The 26591-nt window shown below is 44.5% G+C and overlaps 2 protein-coding genes across 9 annotated transcripts in view; one reads left to right on the top strand and one right to left on the bottom strand.

Moving 5' to 3' along the window:
- Positions 1–14536, top strand: part of CD247 (CD247 molecule) — a 49693-nt gene extending 35157 nt beyond the window's left edge. The window contains exons 2-8 of one of the 2 annotated variants that reach the window (XM_027692611.1): positions 5951–6057; positions 7368–7421; positions 8346–8429; positions 9139–9174; positions 10204–10260; positions 11476–11514; positions 12980–14536. In XM_027692611.1, coding sequence (XP_027548412.1) covers positions 5951–6057; positions 7368–7421; positions 8346–8429; positions 9139–9174; positions 10204–10260; positions 11476–11514; positions 12980–13045 — 443 coding nt within the window. In that variant the 3' untranslated portion in view covers positions 13046–14536. Of the gene's footprint in view, positions 1–5950; positions 6058–7367; positions 7422–8345; positions 8430–9138; positions 9175–10203; positions 10261–11472; positions 11515–12979 lie in introns of both variants that reach the window. The other variant, XM_027692610.1, reaches the window with a different exon arrangement.
- Positions 809–26591, bottom strand: part of POU2F1 (POU class 2 homeobox 1) — a 129245-nt gene continuing 103462 nt past the window's right edge. For 4 of the 7 annotated variants that reach the window (XM_027692601.1, XM_027692602.1, XM_027692609.1 and 1 more), the window contains one exon: positions 15163–26585. In XM_027692601.1, coding sequence (XP_027548402.1) covers positions 26275–26585 — 311 coding nt within the window. In that variant the 3' untranslated portion in view covers positions 15163–26274. Of the gene's footprint in view, positions 1493–2807; positions 2990–15162; positions 26586–26591 lie in introns of those variants that run through there. The other 3 variants (XR_003535724.1, XM_027692607.1, XM_027692606.1) reach the window with 3 other exon arrangements.

Below are 26591 nucleotides of genomic sequence, written 5' to 3'. Positions count from 1 at the left end.
GCACACGGTTTACTGTCTCTGGGAGGCAACAGCACATTTGCTTCAGGAAAGCCCTCTGCACCAAGTTCTTGCTAAACTGAGAAGTGAAAGCAGTTGCTTTTTCTGAGAATGACTGACTGTTTTGATGAAGCAAGGAGTCCCCTTCCAGAGATGAGCAAGGCACTCCCCTCCTTTCTGTTTCTGAGGAGGCTCTGGAAGGATTTGGAGGGTAAAAAAATTGCCTTATTTAATTATATACTCAAAGTTAATCTTCTTCATCTTCAGGTTCAAAAGGTAGATCATTTATTGTTGTTTTCTGCACACATTGATTCCTCTTCCCACAAATCAAACAGCTGTTGGAGATATACCTGTCTTGTTCCTGTTACAGTACCCTGGACTTTATTTATTAGAGTTTTTATTCCATGATGTGCTAGAAAACCATAGAATCATAGAATAGTTTGGGTTGGAAGGGATCGTAAAGATCATCTAGTTCTAACCACCCTGCCACAGGAAGGGGCACCAATGTTTGGCCCTTTGTGGCATTATATTATTTTCCTTCTTTTAAATCTGTTTCTTCCCAAAAAACCAGAGGGAAACTTGGATTATTTGAATTTTGTGGTAGTACCTTCCCGAAAGGGATCCTAATAGGAGTATGAAGGGCTCACAAGAATCCTAAAGCATCTTAACTTGACTTTCCATAGTGCTAACATTCATTGGTATAAAAAAGTGGAAGCTAATGACCTAAAACATAAAAAATGTAATCATTCAGGCTGCCTAACATCTGGTATTGTAACCTGAATCCTGATCATATCAGCAGCTTTCTCCTTGGATTTAAATCTGAGGACAACAAACCCTAATGCTGAACTTCATGGGCACAAGCTCTGCTTTTGGACCATGTTGTGTTTCATAAATATGTGATGGAGTATTGATGATGAATACAAGAGTTTTCCTCAGCACTAAAGGAACTGGTGGCGAGGGAAAAAAACCAAACCCCACCCAGTAATGTACATAGTTTTTAGCTTTTTTTTGAAAAAGCAAGTGGTTGGACCTTTTTTCAGGCAGCAAATTCAATGCCATTTTGCTGTGGTGGAGTTATTGTATCTTCCTGCTGTGTTTCCTTGGGTGTCTTGGTTTTGCAGACGTGGAAGTGGAGAAGTTTTAAGCTGAAAGTCTTATTTGACCCTGTAATCTTAATATAATTTAATGATCAGCAGGACTCTCCTTTGTCCCTGCATAAAGTGAGGAGCCTCCTGACTCCACACACTGGGTTTGATGCAAGGGACACCTTTCCATTCATTTGTTCCTCGTGACTGAGTATCATGAACATCAGAGCTGTTAATACACCATGCCTGGTGTAATCCAGGCTTTTTCTTCCCTCAGTAGTTTTTGCTCAGATTTTTCCATCAGTGTGCCCAAACAACGGTGGAAGAGCCTCTTCCTTCTGTGAGTGAAGGAGGATTTGGCCTCTGCTTCTTCAGTTTTGGAGAGTCCCAGGTTTGTTTGTTATTTGTATCTACAAGTAAAAACCATAGAAATATATAAATAAAACCCAGGATAGCTACATTCCTTATGAACAGGATTATCTTCCATAATTTTAGCTGGCTAACTTTCAGACATTTGGGCTGGGCTGTGTGATGGTGGCATCAGAGAAATGCTGCCTGCTCTGCCCTGGCATGTAGCTGTGGGAGCTCTTGGTTGTTGGGAGAAGGCACTGCAGGATCTGCCTTTAAACACCTTTGTGTGTAACCACAGGTCCATCAATAAATCTCTTGTGCTGGGATTGGTTTTCACGGGCTTTACTGAGAAACTCAGCTTTCGGGAAGATAAAACGCTTCATTTATAGCCATGTTACTGAATTTTGGTAACCCCTAAAAGTAAAACTCTTAAATGAATCACTTAATGAGGGCCATGGGAGAGAGAAAATTTTATGGTGGAGAGATTTAATCTGGATTTACAAGTAGCTCAGCTTTTACAGTCTGTATTTTTTAAACTATTACCAGGAATCATGGTCTAACTCAATCCAGATGCGCACTAAAAACGCCAGAGGAGGAAAATCCTATTAAAAAGGAATGTGCTGGCATGTTTCAAGGGTCCAGGCCATGTTTCAGTGATTCACTTCAGGGTGAACCCCATGCACTGAGCCAGCAGCGAGGGGCAGCTTTGGTGTGCACGTTGAGGAGCGGGGTGGATGTGCCTGGATGGGGGTGTTGGGACTCCCCAGCTCTGTCCCGGTCTGGAGCAGGGGGCTGCCGGCGGTGCAGGCAGGCAGCAGGTGGGCAGGTGGCTGGAGACAAACCCAGGGCCACGTGCAGGAAGGCTGTTGCTGGGCCTGAGCCGGGGGGCTGAAGCCGCTCCCCGAAACCACAGCGCCGGGCGAGTTGCCACGCGGGGCTCTCGGGGCGGGCGCCCGCAGCACGGCCTCCCTCGCCGGCCCCCGGGCTTCCTCTCCTTCGGCTCGTAGGGCTGCTGCTGGGGTCTTGCTAGAGGGTTTTTTCTCACCTGCTTGTCAGCAGCAGTTGGTCTGAATGACCTTTTCTTTTCTCTCCCCCCCCCCCCGTATTTTAAAAAGTAAAAGGCCGCAGAGGTGCTGGCGGAGCTGCTTTAGAGGTGTGAGTGCGGAGCGGGATGATGCCAGCCTGGGGTCCAGATATGGGCGTGCAGGGACCTAAAGCGGCAGGAGAGAGTGCCTGGGCCAGGGCACAGGGGAGAGCAGGGTTGCATTGCTGGTTGGGAGCAGAGAAGAGGAGGGGAGCAGAAGTCCGGGCTTTGGAAGGAGGAGGTGCTGGGAAGAAACTTCTCAGCAGCAGAAGCACAGCTTGTGAAGGAATTCCAAATGTACTGGCAGGCAACTGGGATTGAGAAGGGCTGGCAACCTGGTCATGAAATGCAGCTCCACTTATGGACTCCATCTCCTTTCCTGCCATCTCACATACCACAGCTCTGCATATCCCTACGCAGGCTGTGTCAGCTCCTTGTACAAAGCTTTCCAGAGCTTCTCCTGCACAGACTCCTAAAAAAAAAAAAGTAATTACCAAAGGCTGTAAGTTGCATAAGTTTATTTCTGTTTGTCCTTAACATCCACGTGGTCTCCCAGTAAATGTCCTCCCTGCCATGCAAGGGGCACTATAACTGTGCAGCTCCTTGCAGAGGAGCACGTGGTGAGCAAGAGTAAATGCAAACTTTCTAATTGTTATTCCTTCCCCCTTGTCCAAGAGACCTCATCTTTGAGCCCTTGTGTATTTGTGCACCTGGGCATCCACTTGTGCCTCAGCTGCTTTCAGATATCTGGAGACAGAGATGCTGTTTGGCTGAGGTGCTTTTAAGCAGTAAGTTTGTCATCATTTCCCATGCAAGGTTCCCATTCTTTGCCAGCCTGTGACCTGACATTAGCCCTGTTTCGTGCCTGTATTTAGATATCTCACTTTATAACCCTTCTGCATTTCACTGGACTGCTGAAATTTGGACTGGTGAAACACTGATACGATACTATTGGGAAAATGCTGTGCAACTTCCAGTAGGCACTGGGTAATCTGTGAGGTTTAAAAAGTGGGAATTATCAGTGAAACGTTTATGATTTTTGCTTTGCTCTGTGTGAGGCATCTGAGTGTGACTGCTCCCTCCAGCCTGGCAGCTTTGGCTCTGCCCAGCTCCAATCCCTTGCAGTGCTGCAGCCTTGGCCTCAGCCCCTCAAGCCACAGCTCAGGGCAGATGAGAGACAGAACATACATTTTGGTGGTGCCTAAGGGACCTGTTTGTGCATGTTGTGCAAATACTGGATAAGCAGTAGCCTCTCCTCTAGCTATTTAAAAACCCAAACTGGTCCTGTTTATGTGAATGGATGTTCACTGCTTTAACTGCTCTGTGTTCACTGTGCTTCCTATCTCTCTTAGACCTTTGTTTCAACAGGCTCTGTATCTTCTGTCTTTTTCTCTCTCGCTTTCTACTCCAGAAGCCTGTTGCAAAGTTTATTATTTAGAAAGTGCTCTGTACTTTTCTTTCTTCTTTTTTTTTTTTTAAAGAATGCAGAGATTAAACATATTAAGGAAAGAAACGACACAAACTAACAGACACGATGCGGGGAAGTAGCTTCAAGTTGTGCCAGGGAAGGTTCAGATGGGATATTAGGAAAAATTTTTTCACTGAAAGGGTGGTTAAGCATTGGAACAGGTTCCCAAGGGAGGAGGAACCATCCCTGGAAGTGTTCTGGACACATCCAGCTCAAGGCCAGGGCACGCTGGGCAGACTGTTGCACTACGGAAAAGCAGTTGAATTACTGCTAGAAACAAATTGCCTCTGGGTGCTGCAGAGCTCTATTCCCTAGTGCTGCGTTTTACCTACCAAGTCAAATGTGATTCAGGCTGATTTTGTGTTGAACCAACTCTGGTGTAAAATATTGCCCTGTGAAGAAAAACTCTGGGAAGTTCATCTCAGCTTGTTTGTTGGTTTAATATACAATGTTGGGCAAATAACTTAATTTCTCTGTCTTTATTTATCCCATGTATGTGAAATTCTATAATCCTGAAGAAATATGGTGAGGGTTATTATTCATAAAGTGGTACGAACTATATTTTTTAAATAATAGAAAAAGAGGTGGGGAGAAGAGAAACCATCTAGGAATTTAATCCTATTTGTTTAAAAAAATGAATGTGAACTCCTAGTTCATACAAGAAAACAAATCTACTCTTTGGAATTTTTTAATTTGTTGGTTTTTTTTCCTGGCTGTGTTAGGCTGTCAGTGGGAACACTGATTGTATCATCACCTGCTTGAGAATTTATAATTACACTGCCAAGTATCCAGGCATGGCTTTTCAGCCAAGCTTTATTCAGAGTGCACACTTGAGCAGTGCAACAGGCCACCACCATTAACTATATCTCTGCAAAGGACACTTTCCTTGTGGTGGTGAGTGTGTAACACCTGAATGTCATCTGCAAATGTTCTCTAAAGGAGTCATCAGGGTGACCCGAAGGGGTAGGGAGAAATCCCAGCCTGTGGAATGGAGCTCTGGAGTAACTCAGCGCTGGGTAGTTCAACTACTCTCCATCACCTGTGGTTAATAAGAATTGCCACACTTTGTTCACCTTAGGAAGAAGATGAATCATACCTGTTCTTTTCAATTGATCTTCATCAAAGGGCTTCACAGGCTATTGATCATTTTTGTCTTTCTCTTTTTAACTCCCTTGAATTTTTTGCAAAAAGCACAACTCAGATTAATTACTAAATAATTTTTTTTTTTAATAACAGCTTTTCCTTTTTGGGGATAGACCCAGAGCTGCATATTGGATCTATAGTTAGTTAGGCTTTGATTTTTTTTTAACTATACTTTGTGAACTTGCTACATGTTTACAAACTGACACGGGGGCAGTTTCATCAGTTTGAGCTGCTAAAACCCAACAGTGTTACTGCTTTGGCACATAAATATATGCAACACAGATGAACATCAAGATCTCAATTAGGGTAGTAGGAGATCTAAATAAAGCAGAGTAGTGATTTCAGCCTGGGTCTCCCACTGAATACAACAGTGTCAATCTCTCTTTACATTTAACACAAATCTTTTTTCCTAAGAAGCTCTTCCCTAAAACTTTTTTCCAAACAGATGTATTTTCTCACACACACTCGAGCGTTAGTTGATAAAGGAATCCCCAACCAGTAATGAATCCCTGCAGGAGATTCTTTTCAGAAATATAAAAGAAACCAGAAAACAGATGCTCTGTGTGAGGCTTTCTTACAGTAACTGCAGTGTTAGCAATCCTTGGACTAACTCACCCTGTTGGACTTCCCATGGTCCTTTTCTACCTGACTAATCCCAGGATTCTTATATTCCGAATTCCATCTCCTTTGCAAAGGGACAGTGTTGCCCTCATATTGGCTACTTTTTCAAGAAGAGCTACGCGGCACTGCCACATTTTTGCCTTCAAGCACCCAGTGGTACCAATGGCCTTGTTTATTGATGTATCTGATGTTTTTGTACAGATGCTACATCAGTTCTTGGACTGACAGATCCCAGACTCTGCTACTTACTGGATGGATTCCTCTTCCTCTACGCAGTCGTCATGACAGCGCTGTTTGTGAAAGCCAAGGTCAGTCTAAGCAAACACAGATGGCTTTGCTGCTGCAAACTAGTCGGGCTGATCTGGAAAGTGGGAGTGGAGAGGAAGCATGTCTCTTAGAATGACACATTTTTATTGTTTTATTTTCTCTCTCCTTTTTTTTTGGTTTTGATTTTTTGTTTTGATTTGGGGTTTTTTGTTTGTTTTGGTTTTTTAACTTTCCTCTGTTTCTGGTGTTCACCTGAGCAACCTGGGGAAGCTCTTTCCAAAAGTTTATGAATGGAGAAGAAGAGCATATGAGAGTGTTCTGATGCTACAGTTATAGATGCCATCAGAGATTCTGGATATTGTACCTTGGAAATGCCTGATCAAGCGTGATGTGGATATTTTCTGCTGCTTTGTCACTGGAAAGGGATATACAGAAAGTTCAGGATAGATGACAAGTTTGTGAAGGATGTATTAAAATGTCTCAATAATTCAGACATCTTTTTGATATATGAGCATGATGATGCAGATGATATAACCCAAACAACCACGGGAGAGGAGTTTGTAATTGCCACAAATGTGATTCTATGCCTAAATATAAACACAGCTAGAGAATTACTTTTAATAAAAATTTAACACGTGATAATAACTCAAGAAAGCTAAAGCAATGCAGAATGTAGTTTGATGGGTTTTTTTAAGAAGACTAGAACACAGATAGCTGCTCTCACTGACCTAAAACTGCCCCTTTTTATGTGAAAGTTTGGCTCAGCAATTGGCTGCCAATAAATATTGTGAGCAGCTGAACCAGAGTAGCTACAGAAGGGAAATCCTTTACCCACTACTTAGTCACCACTCATGCCACCTGACCATGGTGGCACCACAGGTGCTGCTCTTGAGGGGAGCAGTGATTTCCAGCAGGACACCAGGAACTTTACAGGCAGCACTTTTGCTGGAGGACTTGGGTGCTGGGAGTTCTTATGCTCAGCAGCAACCCCAGATACCAGTTTTCCTTAACACAAGCTGAGGCGTGATTTTATAGCCTGGTGGAGCTACTTTGGATAGCACAGGACTGTGGCAGGAACAGAATGGAGATACAAAATCTGAGGAGGAGAGTGCAGGGAACAAACCCGGATGTCTTGACCTGTGAACTGGTGTTATGTGCAGGTAAAATGACTGCTGAGAGCAATCTCATGTGGAGATAAAAGTGCCAGTGCAGCAGTGGCTTGTACTGCCTGTAGCCCCACCAGTGCCACAGGGTTGCCCTGTTTCTGATGAGAGTAACTCATAGGAGAGAGGGAATGAAAGGACTGAAGGGAGCCACTGTCTCTTTGCTCATGGTTTGGTCTCTCTTCCAGCTTAGCCAGGCCTCTGAACCGCAGCTGAGACCAGGCCAGGATGACACGTACAATGTAAGTAACTGCTGGACTTTGTTTCTAAATCTGCTGCCCAGACAGACCTTTTGGGGCACTTATAAAATAGTGAATTGCCTGTGGGTTAGAAAAACTTTGGATGATCCAGCTAATGAGTAGGTTATACATGAGGAAAGATAAAACCTCACAGGGGCAGCTTCTGCTGTCACCAATCTGGCCAGATGGTAGATGGGTATTTGGGCTGTAGGTTCCTGACTTGGAAGAGGACTGAGATAAGATCCTGCCTGTCTTTCCTAACTAAATTGCTCACTCATGGCAGCATTAAACTCTAACTAGTTTTGCCATGTCTAGTTGTCTTCTGATTTTAATTTTTTTTTTCTCAGGCTTTTGGCCATAGCCACATCCTGCTGTGAGTTCTGTTTAACTGTGTAATGTATGAACGCTAATGCAATTTTTTTTCAGTTTAAGTGTAGCCTGTCACCTTTTCAGCAGCACTCTGTCAGCTGTGTTATGCTGACCTGAAATCCCTCCTTTGCCCTGTTCTAAGGTAACTGTTCCCAGCTGAGAATTGTGTTGGCCATAAAATTCCCGCAGCTTCTTGATGCAGATTTAGATGAACTGCTCTGCAAGAAAAACAAAGCTCATGGATCTTCACTCTCCAGTGGCAGAGAAAGCATGAAAGTCAGTCCCTCCTCCTCACACTCTCTTATTTTCAACTCATTTCTACTTAAGAAAGGTTCTTGATGCAACAGCTTGCAGTTTTGTGCTGCACAGACCACTGTTTGTCATTTCCATGGCTTGGTTGTAGATATTTTTGTTGACAGTTGCAATAAGGAGTAAAATTAATTTCTAGCTCAGTTACAATACTTGTGAACCAAGCTGGGTTCCCTTTCTTTCCTGTGTTGAGATCTATTACCTTGTTATCACTTCCATGATAACGAGCTTCTTGCTTTCTTGTTTCAGAAGCTGACTCGTGGGCACCGAGATGACTACGACGTTCTGGGGGGGAAGCGAGGTGCAGACCCTGAGCTGGGCGGGAGACACCAGGTAACCTCCTCCCACACGTGCCCCTTCTTCCCTCTAATCTGGTCCCTTCCATCTCGTGTGTAACCGCGGCTCAGACGCGCAGGCAGGCGCTCCTTTGTGCTTTGCTGAGCACAAGTGCCTTCCTGGAGAGGGAACGACACGATCCGCGTCGTAACTGGGGAGCTGGCAGCGCGGGGGGAGAGGAGTAAACCTCCCCCTGCCCTTTGGTCTCTGCCCCCCCCGTCACTTTGCTGAGAGCTTTTGCAGCCACCCGGGATAGGAAGTGACACCCAGCCCGGGGCGGATGCGGAGCAGGCGAGGCAGCAGTGGGTGTTCCACCAGAGCTCGCTGCATGTGCTGCTGCCAAACAGGCGCCCACAAAGTGGAGCAGCGGCCCAAACAATCCTTTCTGCTGCAGAGCCCATCACTTTCAAAGGAAAACGGAGGGAAAAACCTCCTGCATCGGCGCGTAAGGGCTTGCCCGCAGGTGACAGCGGCAGGGACTGAGCAGAGAAGAACTAAGTTTTACCAATTATTAAAAGGAAGTCAGTTTTCCAGAGAACAAGTTGTCCGAACAGAGCCTTGTGGGGGGAGGCAAAGTGGGCTGTGATGGGCAGGGCAAGTCCACAGAGCCGTAGCTGTGCCACAGAGCAAATGCACAGGCACGTACAAAGCGGAGGGGGATGCTGGTGGTGCAACCTGTGGGCAACATTCTTCTTTTGTTTTACAGCAGAGAAGAAAGAATCCCCAGGAAACTGTCTACAGTGTGAGTAGAGAGCACTGGAGGGGTGGCTGGAAAGAGGAGTTTCTGTTTCATGGGAGACCTTTTCCCCTTCTACCCAATTTCACCTTTGGTTCAAATTTAACAGCTGCTTTCAAAGACTTCTCCTCTTACACTCTTACACAACAAATCCCCCCAAGCCTTTTTTTTTTTCTCGAAAATTTCTGCTCTCTTCTCCGTGATAAGAGAAAAACACTGACTGTCTGGGGAGATGTGGAAAAGAATTTGGATCAAGATACCTGCTGATCCCTTCATGTTAGCCATTAGTGACTAACCGACCTTTATCCCATGTCGTCAGTGCTGCAGTATTTTATGTGCTTGTTCTCCAGCCTCTGTGACTGCTCTCTGGCAAAGGCCAAATGCCAGTGCATCTAGGAGTGGCTGCTTAGGAACCTCTTTAATTGATTTGACTTTAGCTAGACGTGGTGGTCTGTGCTCCAAAGGGTTGATACCTTAATGTTAACGACCATGTCTTAGGTCTTTCTGGGTGTTCTTGCTGAGAAATGAGCTTGTTTCCAAGGCTGGCCTCCATCATTATTGAGTCAGACACTCTGACCACAGCTGGTTTGCAAGTGTTTGGGAACTGCTTCCCTGGATGGAGGAAGAAAGGAAGAGCTCCTTTTTCTTAATCTTCACCCTGCAGTGTTAAGAATTCCCTTTTCTCTGGGCCTGAGCCTCGTGGTCGGGTTTGTCTCCTGAACAAATGCTGCTTAAAGCTTTACTTTGGGGAGCTTTGGTTGTAGTGTCTGGCACTCATCTAGACAAATGACTTGGCTGAGAGTAGAGATATATTCAAGTGTTTGGAGATATTGATATGCTACACAGATTTCATCACATATAGCATCTATTTACATGCACATCAGACAAGTCGCACTGCTGTCCCTTTTTCTCTGGAACAGACTGAATTTTCGAAGGCAAGGCAGCCCCAGAAGTAGAGGCTTGGAGTGGGGTCACCCAGGGGCTGGCTTGGCTTTTCTAGAAACAAGCTGACTCTTTCCCCCTCTCTGCTTGCAGGCACTGCAGAAGGACAAGATGGGTGAGGCCTACAGCGAAATCGGAATGAAGGGAGAGGTGAGTTTTACTTTCCTTCCCGGTGAAATTTTTCCCAGGATGAAAAATCCTTCATTGCTGCCCCCTTACAGAGCAGCAGTCCTGGCTGCATAGGCAGTGTCCTTGTTGCACAGCACTTACAGGCACAGCTGGGAGCTGTTTTCCTGTAGTGACCAGTTCAGTGCAGCAGCAGGACAGACACGTAGCTCTGGTCTTAGAGAAGCCATAAACCCAGGTGGGGATCAGGCAGCTTTGTCCCACTGGCATTACAAACACCAGCAGCGTCCCTGGGCGCGCTGAACAACGTCAGCAGAAAACATTCCAACTTTTGGACAGAAAACTCTGCTGACATGGAATGGGGGACACAGTCTCCTTCCCCCACCTCCCCTCTCAAACATTTAGGAAGGTACACACCAGTGGTATCTCCAGCTACAGCAAATGGACAGGTTTTGCTCTGTGCACAAACTGCTGGGGGAAGGGAGCTTGTGTTGAAAACAAACCATCTGGGGACACTTGTTTATGGCAACATGAAAAATTGCTCTGACCTACAGAGGTTCTATATTATGTCAAAATGTCATATATATATATATAACCTTTCATTTCCTCCTGCAACATGAAAAAAGGGGCATTTCAAAGCAAAGTTTAGTGCTGAGAGATGCTGAAGTAACACTGACATTTAATCCCCTCCCCTTTTATGTTCTGATGCCCCTTTGCCATAGTCAAGCTCTGTTCATGAGCTATGGGTCTATAAAATTGCACTGTGTTTTTATGAATGTTTCTGTTCCTGGAGGGATGAGAACACCAAAACCCGTGTCCCATTCTAGATATATGATCATTTAAGAGGTTGCTGCAATTGTAACTGTAGCAGGCACTACTCCTTGCCACATGTTTTTGATAGTCTAATACTAAATAGTCAGTGTCTATAGGAATGCCTCCAAACCTCTATACATCTGGTAAATCAAAGGAACAGCAGCATTGTAACAGTATGACAGGAAAATATGTCAGCAAACCAAAATAATTTCCTTTTACTTCCAATCCTATTTTTTCCTTTAGAGCCCTTGCAGCATGTCTGTGCTGGTCCAGACTTAGCAGGTGTTCTTTTTGTGAAGAGCAGGTCCAGGCCAAGCACAGCTGCCAACCCTCAGTACAGGATGGGGGAAGTCAGGGGGTTCTTTATTTTTGCATGATAAGAAAAAACACCCATTAATCTATGCTTGTTTTTCTTTCCCAAAGCAGCAGAGGCGGCGAGGCAAAGGCAATGAAGGTCTCTACCAGGTAGGCAACACGTCCAGCAGCTGCTCCCCTCATCTGTCTTCATGGGTTAATTGTAGCCTGTAGTTACATATCCAACTGCACTGTCAACGGGATGTGATGGAACAGAGCTTTCAAAGCATCATTCTGAGGGCAGTTATTGAGATTCAGGGCAAAGACCACACTGATGGCACTTTGATGAAGTGGCTGCACATTCCAAACACACCTGCTGCCCTGGTAGGAACCCTTTCCATGGTCCTACACCTTGGAGAAGCACCTTTTGACTGTGGCAGACGATGCACAGAGTTCTGTCTCCAAACTGTTTATTGCTTAAATGGAAACCTTCAGGTTGCCAAGCAGCTGCTGTAACTCAAGGCATCAGTGGTTCAGGGCCCCTCACTATAGCACAGAGCACAGGCTGCTCAGCACCTCCAGTGCCTTGGTGCACGGGGGGGGGTTCAGTGTTGCACAAACCTGACAAAGGGCAAGGAGTCCCTCAGTGAGGCCTGAGCTGGGTCACCATGCATAACTGTTCCAAAATGCATTTTACTTTCTGTAGAAGCCTGTACATTGCCACTGACATCTCAAAATGACAAAAATACAATACATATAAAAAAGTTCTTCAGGTGCAGCACATGCCAGGGAGCTTTCCTGTAACGTGGTGATTCTGTAGCTAAAGACACCTTTCTTCATGCCCAGCTCTACTGAATATCACAGGAGCCTGATAAGCAGGCTCAGTACACCCAGTGTTCTCAGTACACCACTAAATATTCATAGCAGGGAAGTGAAGGGTAGCTGGAAGTTTTACAAGCAGGCACCAGGTGTCTCACTAGATCCTCTCTGTTGGAAGCCCCAGTTCTCTCTGCTCTGGAAGGCTCCTGGGCTGACCTGCAACTCTGCTACATCTTCTACTGTCTTGCTCTTGGAGCAGCTGTTCCCATTGCTGCCACAGGGATCTGTAACACACAGGTCACAGCTGACTTACCAGAGCAGGCTGACAGGAAAGGGACTCCTGGAGTGGCAGGAGGGGACGTGAGGGGATGCTTCCCGGGGTTCACAGCCATCTGAAGCTCTGCTGCCAACTTACTCACCTAGAGTTACATCTGACTTCCTTTCCAAATCAAAGAGAAGTCCAGAGAACAAAGTTCATGATTTGATGTCTTCATTTTGTTACCCTAGTTCACTCTAGCATCAGTTAGGTCTTAATAATATGCAAATAAAATGCACTCTAAACATCTTCATAACTAGTTAGGATGAGCTGCTGTAGTCATATGTTCATAACAGTCATTCAGAATGTACCTTGCCTTCAGGTTAAGTGATAGGTAGCAATTGGCACTGTACAAAATTTGTGGAATCACTCATTTTCTCTGTAGGGGAAAAAAAAAATTAGAATTATGCTACAGAGCCCCTGCTGCCCTGTGGCTGGCCAGTCAGCACTGAGGCAAATTTTAGGGAGAACTCGTCCCTCACCTGTTTTTCTCTTTTTCAGGGACTCAGTGCAGCCACCAAGGACACTTATGATGCTCTTCAAATGCAGGCTTTGCCCCCCCGCTAAGTGGGAGTCACAGAGGGGATGGGCAAGAAGGAGAGATGCCCACAGGCTCTGGGGGGAGAGGAGGAGAAGCCTTTTTCATCCAACACAAGCACTGCGTGTTTTCTCCGTGCAATGACCTGCTTTGGTTGGTGCACAGAGGGAGCGTGTCTGGAGTTGTCCAGTCCCTTCTCCCTTTCCTCCTGAATCATGCAACTGCAAGCTTTTGCTATTAAAATGTACATATCTGTAAAGTTGTTTCCAGTAATAGTGGTTATTAGGCTGATTGTCTTTTTTTTTTTTTTGGTAAGGTTTGTGTTGTGGGACCGGACCACACCTTCTAACAAACACAGCTGTTTTCACAGCTCTTCCTTGCCTTGCAGGGGTACCATGACATGTAACTATTGTTTCATTGCATTTAAACAACTTGTAAAGATAGGGCTGTAGTTATTTCCTGTGCTATTTATCTTAAGACTGACACTCTTTGCTTTAAATTTGCCTTTAAAAAACTGCTTCAGTTTTTAAAAAATTGCTCCAGATTACTTGTTTTTCTTTAATTGTAAAAAGTCACATGATGTTAGTGTAGTGCAGGACAGAGGCTGACTGGCAACATTTCAACATGAAGAAAATGAGCACCAAGCTCCCAGAAAAGATCAAGCAATGGCACTGCCACTCAGCCAGCACTTGGAGCTAAATATGAGCCAGGTAATCTGCACGAGAGACTTCTCAAAAGGCAGAAGATGATAACCCTGTTACAACGAAAACAAGGAGAATGGACTCCCATTATCACTTCTGGGTAACAGAAACTGTATAAAAGCCAACGTAAATCCAGGTTCCAAACCAGTCTATCATCAGGTTACCTCTAAAAGATGCAGCTGTGATTCCAAAGAGGTTCTAGGTCAATAATGTAATGTGCTTTTGATGAATTAATAAAGGCAGTGGCAGCCCTGTGGGTGCAAGGAACAGCTGTGAGAACGGCCTGAACTCGTGACCTGCCACGTTCAGCCTGGCTGAACTGACCTGCACCCAGCAGCATCATCTCCCAGGGAGGCTGAAGAGGACAATATTCCAACAGGAGCTTCTAAACACGTCCTGAGCAGTGAGATGGGGTTTTGGAAAAAAGCACTCAAGGGGCACTCACTTCCTGCTGCTGCAGCCTCAGTTTTGCCTGTGACTTCAAAGGCTGCACAATGACACCTGCAAGAACTCAGCCAAGGACAAAACCAGCCCAGCAAAATAAAGCCTGTTTTACCTCGGGTCAGGAGCTGACCAGCTCATTTTGTCAGCCTTCACAGAAGAAGCAGAGCTAAAGCAAGACTGTGGGAACAAAAGTTCTGCCCGGATGAAGTCACGTCTTCTTCTCAGGGACTGGGTGGGTTAGCAGCAGAAAAACTTGTTGAAGTTGCTGCTGTGCAAGTGAGAAGGTTGTTTTACATCTTCAGCAGTAAAACTGTACCTGCAGTAGGTGCTTGTAGCTTTTAAAGAATATTTCCAATAAATTAGAGCAAAAAAAAAGTAAACTGAGAGATGGTAATGAATATTTCTTGGGGGGGGAAAAATTCCTAGATCCCTTACTGTTCTTCTGCAATGACAAGAAAAATCTGAGAGAAGTGGGTGATACCTCAGCCAGCTGACCTGAAAATTACAGTAAAGTTACTACTACAAAACACCAGTGCAAGAACAAACAGTACTGAAAACAGCTTTTTCTTTTTAAATAATCACAACCATATCTGCAAGATGTAGAAATCACAGGTTTTGGCAGCCATAAAATACCAATGACTAAACAATAGGAATGAAATTCTCTAGGAAAAAAAAATCATCTTTATGCTCTTTATATATATATAAATGGGTATCTTGACTCAAAAGCATCCAACACTTGTTTCAGGGACACTCGCCGTAGGTGTGAGCTGAGTCTCCTCTTTGCCTTCAGGAAGCAACTGGAGATGTTTCTGCTTTTAGGAGAGGAGCTGATAAATAGAGAAGTAGAAGAAAAGCTTCAAGCAGAGTGCAAAAAACCTGTTCTGTCTCCTCCAGTTTGAGACAAAGGGCACGAAGGACCAATCTTCTGGCCCACTTTGATCCATGGGGGGAAGAGGAATCAACCTCCCCCAACACATTCAAAAACTACAAACAAGTGCATACATGTTAAAACACTTGGAAAATGGTTTAATGATGTTTACAACAGAAATTAACTGTACAATTACAGTAAGTTTAATATATATAAAAAATTACAGCAGACAAATGCATCTACACAAAATCTACCTTTTCATTCTGATTTACTGTAATCTACACAATCTCTCAATGCCTACAGCTATCTGTAGGCAACCACTGGGAAAATAATAATAATAATATAATAATAATAATAATAATAATTATAAAGGACATCTTTAAAGAGACAGCATTTCGCCTTCCTCCTCACCCTTAGTGTGATCAGCAAGGTTTTGAAATGTGTGGGACTCTCACATTTCAGTCTCAAGAAAAGCTTGGGTTGGGTTTGGGTAGGGTACTCCCATATGGCCCTTGATTTCAAGTGTTCTGCTGACCTCAAGTGTATATAAACGCAGTGTATGAGGAAGGGCAAGAGAAAAAAAAAACCTCCCAGCCAGTGTAAGCAGGCAGCTGCACAGAGCAGTGAAACCATTAGGACCGAAAACTTGCCTTATTTAGGGGGAAAAAAAGCAAAAAGGGACTGCCCAGATGCTCCAGACATTCACAAATCCTCACCTCTTTGGAAACTATAACCGGATTTAGAAGAAAGGGCTTGGTTTTCTACTCTCAATTCTTCATACAAAGGGGTATTTTTCAAACTAACATGTTAAATATTTTTTTTTGATAAAATTTAAGCAACTTCCTCTTTGGCCCATCTCTTAAAAACAGTGAAAACCCCTTTATACTGAGAAAGAACCTCAGGTAAATGGGGGAAAAAAAAAGAACATGCTGTCTCTTTAAAAACAAAGAAAGAATCCCAGTTGGGAGCGGCCATCAGTGAAAATGCAATCCAAATTGGCGGTCTGGTGGAAATTCCTCATGGAATATTATGTACAGTTTAAAAACCCTTTGCAGTTGGTTTTTTTCTTTTTATTATTTATGAACACCTAGGCAGTGAAAACTGTTATGTTAATACATACATAGACACACCCAAAACATACAAAAATACTATTATTTCAAACTACTAAGAATAGGACAAGTTCAGTTATCTCCATGCTATGACTTTAAGAGCATTACACTGAAACAAACAAGAATTTAAACGACAATTTTTTAATATCCCAGAAATATACCAAAATATACATCTAAGCTTTGGAATTACTGAGGTTAGACTAATGCAAGTGCTGGGTAATCGTACTTAATACACAAGTCTAAGGTTCTGCAGGAAAGAAATTATCTTTGGTATCTGCATCAGGCTAATAATATTAACATTTGGATTTTGCTTTGGGATAGAGCTTGTATGACCCTAGAACCAAACACCCCCCAATCAACTGAGATTAAAAAGATCCATGTAAAAAGTTCCTCCATTTGCAATCCCCCCCCCAAAAGTTAAAAAGTCACAGGCATCTACCTAGCATAAAAGGTTGAGAAATACAATGCATAGTTGCACAGTGGTGCTGCAAAAATAAAAAGAAATCTAGAAAAAAGGAACTAGAGGAGAAATGAAAAGCTGCTTCTTCTTCTTTCAGGGATTTCTCACAACAGGACAGCCTCTTCCAAGCAGTGAAGGGGGGGGAAGCTCAGAAGTGCACCTCAGCGTGTATTAATCAACATCACCCAGCCCCCAGAGGGTTAAAGCACCCAGCAGAGCAGCCAATCCTGCACCCAAGTCTTCAGCTCCTCAACCCACCTGCGAAGCCCCCCCCGGGCTGCCCCCTCCCAGCGCCTGCGCCCCAGATTTCACCCTGGAGCAGGGAATTTCTTCCTGGGGTGTTTCGGAGCCCCGGGCTGGCAGAGACCCTTGCCCTGGCCAGACCGGCCTCACAGATGGGCTTGGTGCTGAAGACGCCCTTTGTCTTTGGTTTGTTTGTTTGTTTTGAGTTTATACAATCATTAGGAAATCTTTGGTTTTGGCTGGAAATTTTAAAAGAACAAAACAAAACAAAGAAACCGCCCCCTCCCGACTTATAGCAGCCACCGTGACCTGACAAAGCTTCTCTTTCCCATGGGGGTAGGGGAACTACATTCAAATAAAGATGGACCGGGTTAAGGATGCAGCTTCTGGCCAGGTTGAGGAGTGGGGGAAGGGATACAGGATTGTCAAATAATAAAGAAGAAAATTAAATATTTGGAGATTTCTATTTTTTTTCCTTTGTTTTTTTTTTTTTTTTTTGGTCATGTTAAAAAGTGAGTAGCATGTACGCAGCACTGGGCTGAGAGTGCCTCCGGGCCCTGGAATTCAGTGTGGCCCCGGGGTGGGAAAAGGCAGCGCGGGCGGCCCTTTTCCACGGAGAGTGGAGGGGAGGGGGTGGATATTCACAGACTAATCAAGAGGACCCCTTGTAACCAAAGGAAATAAGATAAGATTGCAATTTGCCCTCACTTTGCAGTAGCTTTTAAGCAGCGACATTCAGAGGCGTTAGGGGGTCACCTCCCCAGGTTGCAGGTCACGGGGTGCTATAGGCCAGAGTTCAGTGTTAATCAAAGGAGGGAGGGCAGACTTGGCAACTCTGTGGGGTTTGGAGAAAGTTAAAGCAAGTTACTCAGTTACGAGTTAGAAATGAGGTATACGACAGCTCCTGTACCTGTGGCGGATAAACACCCCACACCTACTCACACCTAGCCTTAGACACTACCACAGAGGAAGGAAATGGAACAACAGCACTGGCGGGGACGCAGAAGCTACTGCCCAGGTCCTTCCCACGGACCGCTGGCACACGAGGCGCCCCAGGGGCCCAGTGCTGCTCCAGCCCTTGCCAAGCCACCCGTGGGCGGCCCTGCAGCGGTCCCTTCCCTTCCCCGGCTTGCAGGGAGGCGCAGTCCGGCTCCCCGGGAACTCGCGGGGAGCGGCCCTGATCTCCAAGTCTTTCGCTTTGCGTTTCCCCCTCGGACTCGCTCAGGTGCAGGGAGCACCGGGGTCACAGAGGCCGACACACGGAGAGTGAATGGGGGAAGAACTAAAGGTTTTGTCTCAACTGCCTTGTTCTCAGGACACTGTCACGGGTGCTCTCGTTCCTAAATTGTTTCCCAAGGGGGTTGTGCGATCTCCACGATTTGCCCCTTGGCGTGCCATTCCCGAGGTCTCAGGACTCCTACTGTTCAATAATTTCAGGTTTTTAAAGCACCGCAACGTGCCGGCTTTGAACGCACACAGAGTTACGACATTCAGGGAATGGGGCTTCAGTAGCTGCTGCTACAAAATTCAGCAAAGGCAGTGTGAATCCTGAAGTGGGGCCTACAACAGATAAGACAATTTTGGGAGGAAAGGGGAAACTAACATGATAAATTAAGTATCTTACGGTATTATGTAAAGCTCTGCCGGAGAATATTCACCAGCAGACCGACACAGATTTAAGACAGATCAGCATTTTGGTCTGAGCTACTTGACAATGTCCTGTTTGGTAGAGAGATGAAATAAGGCAGAGGGGGTATTGTTCCAGTTCTGGGGCTGAGCCTCAGCAGCACTAAGGAACGCCAAAGGGTATCATCTTCCCTCGCCTCCCACAAGCTGTTTCATTTCCTTCCTCAGATTTGTTTTCCATAAAGCACACCTTGTTTTCCACTTCTTTTGTTCCAAGTGCTCTTTTCTTTGAGAAGTCATTTCTTCAATATCCCTATTACCTATCTATAAATCTAACTAGCTCTTTGAAAAGTCACACAATATTAATACCACTTTTACATAATGTCAGAACAACAATTCTATTAGTAAAGCTTTCAGTGAAGTTCTGCAACCCGATTGGCATCCGGAGGAAGAGTAGCTGGACAACCCGCCTCTCCCCCTTCCTCCCTCCCTTTCTTCACAAGAGCTCACCAAGTTCACTGATAAAACAGCTCAGCCCAATAGCACAATACATGAACATGTACAAGGCTGCTTTGGGGAGCAAAGAAAGGAGTCTTCAAGGTCCCCCCCTTAAGAGAAAGACCATATGCAAAAGCTGTTGAACAGACTCTGACCTTGGACTACACTGCTTCCACATTTGAAGGAAAGAAACAGTTTTCCCTGACTGTATCCCAACATCAGCCTAAGACCTGCAGCACTGGGCAAACCCCACATACTGTTTGTCTTCACAGAGCCAAAGCAACTCTGCGCAGAAAAGGTGGGAGTACCCGAAAGAGATGAGGTCCTTAGAGAAAGGGACACTGACCCAAAGCTCAAAAAACCCCCACCCAGCTTCTCCTCTTACCCGCTCTGAGAACAGCAGAGCTGACAACTTATCAGTGCCTTTGGTTCCCTACGAGGCCACTGGGAATTCTCCCGCCCCAGTGGAGTTGAGCTCCTTTAGAAACCCACCTCTCTGGATCACCGCACACAGCCAGGCGCACACACGCACTCGCACACACACCCACACACACCCCTCCCCTCTTCCCCTGCTCCATCAGCCTGGAAGGGAAACGGGAAGGGAGCCTTGGAGTCCGGTCGGAGTGGGCTGCAACGCCCTTCCCAAGGCAACAACCACTCGCTCTTCTGCTACTCCCACTGCAACACCAAGACATAGGCCAGGAGAATGACCCACTCCCTCGCCAACAACACCTCAAAGCTCCTCTCCCACAACCGTCTCACAGTATTTCAACCCTTTCAGGCAGACCAGCCAGGTGTTAGGAGTAGGTTAGCTTTCACCTCTCAGTTTGGTTTTTTCTTTCATAGTTTTTGGTCTAGACAGGATTAGCATTGCTATTAGAAAAGGAAGTGTTTAAAAAGTTTTCCACCTATTATCAAGCACTACAAGCCCTACATTCAGTAACAAGACAAGGGGGATAAAAGGAACCTGTTTCACTTTTGCTCTCCCAGATAAGATTAAGATGCGACAACCATTCTTGTCCCTTCCCGAAGTTAAACACAATGGACCCAGTTCAGCTCTGGAGCAACTCAACTGGAACGGATTTACACCACCGAGGTTGATTCTAACCCAGTACAGCCATCTCCTTTCCCCCGAGCCTCCCAGGTACGTGTTGCCTCATCTTTAGATCCCAGTGAAGGGCAAGGAAAGGCCAAGAGGGAGGGAAGTGTGCGCACACTCGAAAGGACCCTGAACAGCAACCCCATCAGTAACCTGCATGCCACCACGTGCTGTGCTGCAGATTAGACCACAGATAAACCAACCAAACAACAATCCCAAACCCAGGAGCGACAAAATGTTTCCTTTGGCAAGACAGATACAAGGAAAAAAATTTATGAGCAAACATTTTCCTTCTAACACAGTCAAACCCCCCTTCTCTGCCCCCAACATCCACCCACCCCCACCCGACCCTATAAAGTTGTAACCTATAAACAGGATCTCAAATACATACAGCATAATCATGTTTATCAATCATAATAAACATCAGTTCAACTAAACTCTACAGCTAGAATTATCTCCACTATTTATAAAGTTTGCTTTTCTCTTCTGATTTTTTCAGTTTAAAACCAGTTCTGCGACAATGCTAAGCTATGCTGAGGTATTTTATGAAGGTGCCAGAAGCCAGCTGCTACCCACAAGTATTGTTCTCAGAGCTGTATGGTGCTACCTTTTGCTGAGGGAAGATGGGGAAGGAACAAGGAGGGAGAGGGGAGGAGGGAAGGAGGGAGGAAGGGGGCCCAGATTATTCCAGTTATGGACGGTTCTTAGCAGGGTATCACTGACGGAGTTAAAAGCAGCCCCGAGACAGAGCTCAGTAGTTGCTCTGGGTTTAGGAATTTGGTCAGAAAAGAAGTACCTGATACGTTCTGCATGCTGACCTTATTTGTCTACTTGACTAAAAGATGTCTTTTCTCCCGCAGTTAAACTATTTCTAATTACAGTGCAGTCTTCCTAACGCCCTCCTAACAGCATCCTACGGGGGTAAAACGAGTATCCTGGGAGAAGTGGTAGACAGATCAAATAAAAATAGATAAGCTGAAAAAATACCAAGTTTTTTCCCATGTGTTACTTCGTGTGTTCATGTGTGAAGACATTGCAAGCAGAGGAATTGCTTTTCATTGTTCCAAAAGCACTGAAACTGCTTGTGCTGACACAGACGGAACCAGGTACTGTTCAGACCACAGAGATAAAGATATGAACATTTTAAGAAATGGCAAACAGTGAGCCAACAACTTTTCCACAAATCCTCCTCTGTCAAATATCTTTAAAGTATTTTAGGGGACTTCCCTGCTGGAAAGAAGAGGAAAAACTCACAAGCAGCAACAGGAGGTTCAACGACTGAAAAGGGTAGAACTTGTGCAAGGCAGGTATCTTGAATTCTGTATTGCTATAGTACTTTGGGAGGGACAGGTAAGACGTACTGGCTGCAAAAATACAAAGGAATTTGAGTTGGCTGTGTGAGAACACAGTGGGGGCAGCAGGCCAGCTTACTCCTTTGGTAACACTCCACCCTAGGCAACAGTCAGGTGTACATCCAACAGGGATACCCAGGCCCTGTGGATAAACATGCTTTAACCACTTCGAGCAGAACATGAATCGGGAACAGTGATTCTTCATCAAGTTAACATGGCAATAAATAGATCTGAATTTTAAGCTTCCAGTTGGAAAACAAGTATCATTGAAAGCTCAGAGCAGATGCACTACTTTGTCTGTCCTAAAGCACTCTAATGATCATGAGAAGCCACTTGCTTCTCTAAGATCATTTTGTATAGCAAATCTTTATCTAAGAAAATATTAATATTTAAGGTAAATCAGATGTCGTTTTAGGTTTAATATCTGTGATATGATTCCAGCTGTAACGGTTGTGCTGCTCCATTTGTAACAAAAAAGAGGGAATTTCTGTTTTAAAGAATGTTGCTTTACAGGAATGTGGACAGAGTTAGGGAATTAACACTCCTGCATCCTTTACTAACTCAACTGCAGAAATGTGTCAACACAGTGGCATTTAAACATTAGGTCATAGTTCCAACAGAAGTGTATATGTACCTACACACCACCTCAGAGTAACATGATAAAAATGTACTTAGACTAACACATACTGTACAGTAACTCAGAAACAAAATAAATCCTCTTAAGGAGGTTTAAACGCACAGATATAACTATTGTAAGCAGCCACATCTGTGTACTTTCTATGGGTTGTTCATAAATCATTCTATGGTGACTACTGTGTTCTGAGATCAAGTGTGCTAAAGCCAAAGTGTGCTAAAGCAAAACATGTTTTTCTTAACATCAGAAAAAAATGTCATCACCGGGCTACACCTCCTCCTGAAGCCATTTTCTAAATTATTCTTGACCTTCTGTATTTGTGCCTCTTTAAATGTTTTGCTTTCTGAGCTAACTGTTCCCATCTGTAATGAGAGTGTTTTTCACCTTCTCTTTTCCTGCATGTGTACTGTGACATGATTGTAACTATGAAAAGCAACCCTCTCACCTTTAAATACAGGGACATGGAGCTCTGAAAAAGAGATGCTATTATCCTTTTCCAACACCACCATCAAATTCCTTCTGATCATGTTTACTGGGCCTGTATACAACTGTTATTGTTTCTTTTCAGATGCATCAATGTCTGCTGCCATCATGATTATGATTTAAAAGGAAACTTCAGCTAAGTTGTAGTACGTGATCTCATATTTTCATGCTCTGAAGGAGCACATATGCTCTAACTAGGCAGATGTACATTCCCTGCCAATCTGATTTCCATATTTCACCAAAACGCCAGAGGTAGCCAGCATCCATAAGGAAAAATACTGAGAGGGACCAAAAGCAGACTCCAGGAACAACAGTCAGTCAGTCACAGGGATGTTTTAGGACAATGAATCAGAGCACACTGGCAATGGATGCCATGGGATATGTGCTGTTTGGGTAGTATGTCAGCTTTCGCAAGCAAAACCAAGCTCTTTCTTGGATATGTGGTTACTGAGTTTCCAGTTTCTCTCAGAAAAAGACTTGCTAAGAAATTCCCTGGAATCTGGGCCCCAGAGAGGGTGATGGGGTAGAGAGGAGGAGGGTAAGGGGGTATAAGGTGCTCACACCAAAGCCATGTGACCAATGCAAAGGTAGTCAGGAAAAAAAGCAGATTTTTATAATAAATAAACCATCCAAGCTGCATTAGTGTTCCAGATATGTACTCAACAAGACCCTCTCCCAACCACAAACCAGCAAGAATGGGACATGAAAACTCATTCAGACAGCTAATGGCACAGTCTCTTTGAACTTTGGAGAGAGGATTTTCCACTGATTTAAGGCCCACCTTTCTTTGTGTTTCCTAGATATATGCAAGGACCGTGCCCCCCCCCAAACCCTTAGGGAGTAGAGGATACACTGGAGAAAAGACCAGTAGTATCCTCCCTTTAACAAAAAAAGCTTCCTGATAAATTGTACTTTTGCACAGGCATTGGAAGTAAGCAGGAACTTTCAGAGCCAGGAACCAACGCTATAGCTGCAGTTTTCCCCATCCTCTTACTTCACTGAAGACAAGTCCCAAGGACTTGGCATTCCTTTGGTAGAAACTATAGTCCATGCTATGGCCTCCAGGCAACATAGTGGGTACCAGCATCTCCTCTTCTACTTTTCCCCTGCCTCCCTGAAGCTCACCCAGCTATATCTGTTACTGCTCTGAAGATATTACTGTGGGCCATTTCCATTTTTGCAGTATTATTCATAGCCCTAAAAGTCTCCCACACAGCCTGAAGACACAGAGACACATAAAAACCACTTAGATTCATCCATACTGGGGGGATAAAGGTGGGACCTGTTGGATTAACAATCCTCTGACATCGCCATTCTATTTACATATCAAATAAAAGAAAACAAATTAAAATCAAGTTGAGTCTGCCCCAAGGATAACACAAATTACCAACAAAAAAAAAAAAGATTAAAAACAAGCAGCAACTTTTATATAAAATTAATAAAAACAAAAGACAAATGAAAAAGAAATTGTCAGTAGCATCTATCGCCTCTCTGCATCTGAACTGCACTTATACAAACTAGTCCATTAGTACAGCAGCTTGCTAGAAATTGACTTTGGTTCAAGCTTAGTTTTAAAAAAATAAAACATAAAAAAATCAAAAACACATAAGAAACGGTGGACGGACATTTGTTAGTTTCCCTGCTTGCAGTTCACTAGTTTTGAAGTTTTAGGGGTAATTGGTTTAAATATCAGTAAAACAGGAAGGTGGAGAGTTAGAGATGAACAGAGCAAAACCATGGCGGTGGGGGGAGAGATAAGGGGTTCTGCCACTTGAGTGCAAACACAAATCCCACATGCTCAGGTCACAAACCAAAGCATACGTAGAATTTAAAGTTGCTGCCTTCCGGATCTTGGATGAGAAGCTCCAGGATCCCCCTGAATCATCAACATAATGAATATAGCTGCATCAGCTCATTATTTTAGGACACTCTGGTGACAAAAGAAAGGGAGGTGGGTGGGAAAGGGACTCTTCTAATATCCTCACTAGCTAAAAGTAATTTAGTTTTATACACATGGCAGAAACCTTTAAATCCATCAGGAATGGAAAGTTCCAAGTGAACTGCATTGCAGTGATCCAGTCTTCTCTTTTTAAAAATCTTCTTTTTTTTTTTGGTTCAGATACTGGATTGTATATTTAAGAATATACGGATCTAGCTTCTGTACAGTTCATTACCTCTTCCTCATCCACAAAAATATCCCTTTGCCACACGGATCAGAACCGACCTTGCAAAGGCAGTTACAGGGACAGGCAATCCCGGACGTGCCGCTCAGAGACGCTTATTCCCAGTTTTACCCAGAGAGCAGCGCTGCAGCTCAGAGACCACACGAGATCACCCAGGTGTGTGCAAAGCCCCAGAGCTGTGCTGGCATCAACAATGGCAACTTCTGCTCCCATATTCTTGGCTTCTGTGTTTGGCAGCCAGAAGCGCTCCTTTACGGGACAATTTTTCCTAAATACGACGTTGGAAGCATCGGAAAAGGAATATTGCTATGAACAGGGAGAATCCGACCTTTTGAAATCCCGTGCCAACTCACCTGGTGGGAATTTAGGATCGTAAATGCTGCTTTACATACTGCCAATTAGCTTGGGTAATCTGACATTTTTTAAACATCTGTGTGTGCTCTTGCGCAGCCAAAGGAAATCACTGGAACAGAAGAGCCATTGCTACGTCACACAACCTGCTCTCGGGAGGTCACATCCCGCTCTCTGAAGTGAAAGGAGCCAAGCACACAAAGCTCAGAGCAGAATTTGGCCATTTTGTCTTAATAATTGAGAGAACTGCAGTTTGGAACTAATTCCTACCTCTGCTTAAAAAGCAGAGACCAGCCTGGAAGTTTGCACACAATTGATCTCTGCTGCTACACTGAGCCTCCTACGATGAACGTAAATCCTTCTGACCCCTACGAGTAGGCATTAGACAAATTCAAGGATGAGGAAACTGTTCAGAACGTTCCCAGAAGATTAGGACAGAAAGTCTATTTGTGCTCCATTCTTCCTCTCCACCCCCCGCCCTCCCCCCCGTGGTGTGGGAGCTCGCTGAAAATAATCCAGGAGCAAAGACAAACGCGTCCAAACTATATATATAAAAATAATAATAATAATAATCATAATAATAATAATAGAGATACACCAGTAATACAGGCCTGCCTAAATTGTACCAGTTAAGAAAGGAACCCCCAACATGATTGATACGATTATAAACACCTTGTATGACATAATGGCCTGTACAACAGACCTATAAAATGATAATTAAAAAAGAAAGATATTCAGACCAAAAAAAACCAAGAAATCCCCTTCCTATGTTTGAACTGATAACCCACCTTAACTTGTCATTGTGACTGCTGGAAATGATAAGTAGTCCTTTCACTTTTTTTGTGTTTTTGTGGTTTTTTGTTTTTTTGTGGGTTTTTTTGTTTTTTTGTTTTTTTACATTTTTGGTTAGAAAGTTCTCCGATCCATGAAGCGATCCTGAAAAGACAGTGTTTATTATAAAATTAGGCAAATGTCTGTCCCAGCTTTAAATCCTTCCTGTTTCGCTTTTGCTTTTTTTTTTTTAAATTTTTCTTTTTTTTTGTTTTTTCCTTCTCTCTCTCTCTCTCTCTCTCTCTCTCTCTTTCTCTCTCTTGTCCCCAGCAACACGGTGAGAGGATGCCCATCGCATTTTCAGTTTATAAACCCTGCTGGCAGCCAATCCCACCGCACAGTGAAACAGGCTGCTGGCAGCACAGCTCAGCCCGGCTCACTGTGCCTTGGAGGCAGTAGTGGTGGTGGACGTGGCCCCGCTCCCAGAGGCCACCGTGAGGAGAGAGTTCTGGATGGACTCGGCTGAGGTGGAGGTGGCGTGAAGGCTGGCGACTGGTCCAGAGGCCCCTGCGGAGGCTGCAGCTGCAGAGACCAAGCTAACTGGGTTGCTGGTGAGCAGAGAAAGGTTCTGAGGGTTCAGGAACAGAGGGGCAGTTACGATGTTAGGGGTACCTCCAGCATTGGCAAACACCAAGTTTCCAGTTGCATCCAGTGATGTTATTGGAAGAGAGCCACCAGATGCAAGAGCTAAAA

This window comes from Neopelma chrysocephalum, unplaced genomic scaffold, assembly GCF_003984885.1.
Source record: "Neopelma chrysocephalum unplaced genomic scaffold, ASM398488v2 Primary Assembly neopelma1_87, whole genome shotgun sequence".
NCBI classification, from domain to species: Eukaryota; Metazoa; Chordata; class Aves; order Passeriformes; family Pipridae; genus Neopelma; species Neopelma chrysocephalum.
The sequence above is the reverse complement of the archived record's forward strand: the minus strand, read 5'-3'. Positions and strand labels throughout refer to the sequence as shown.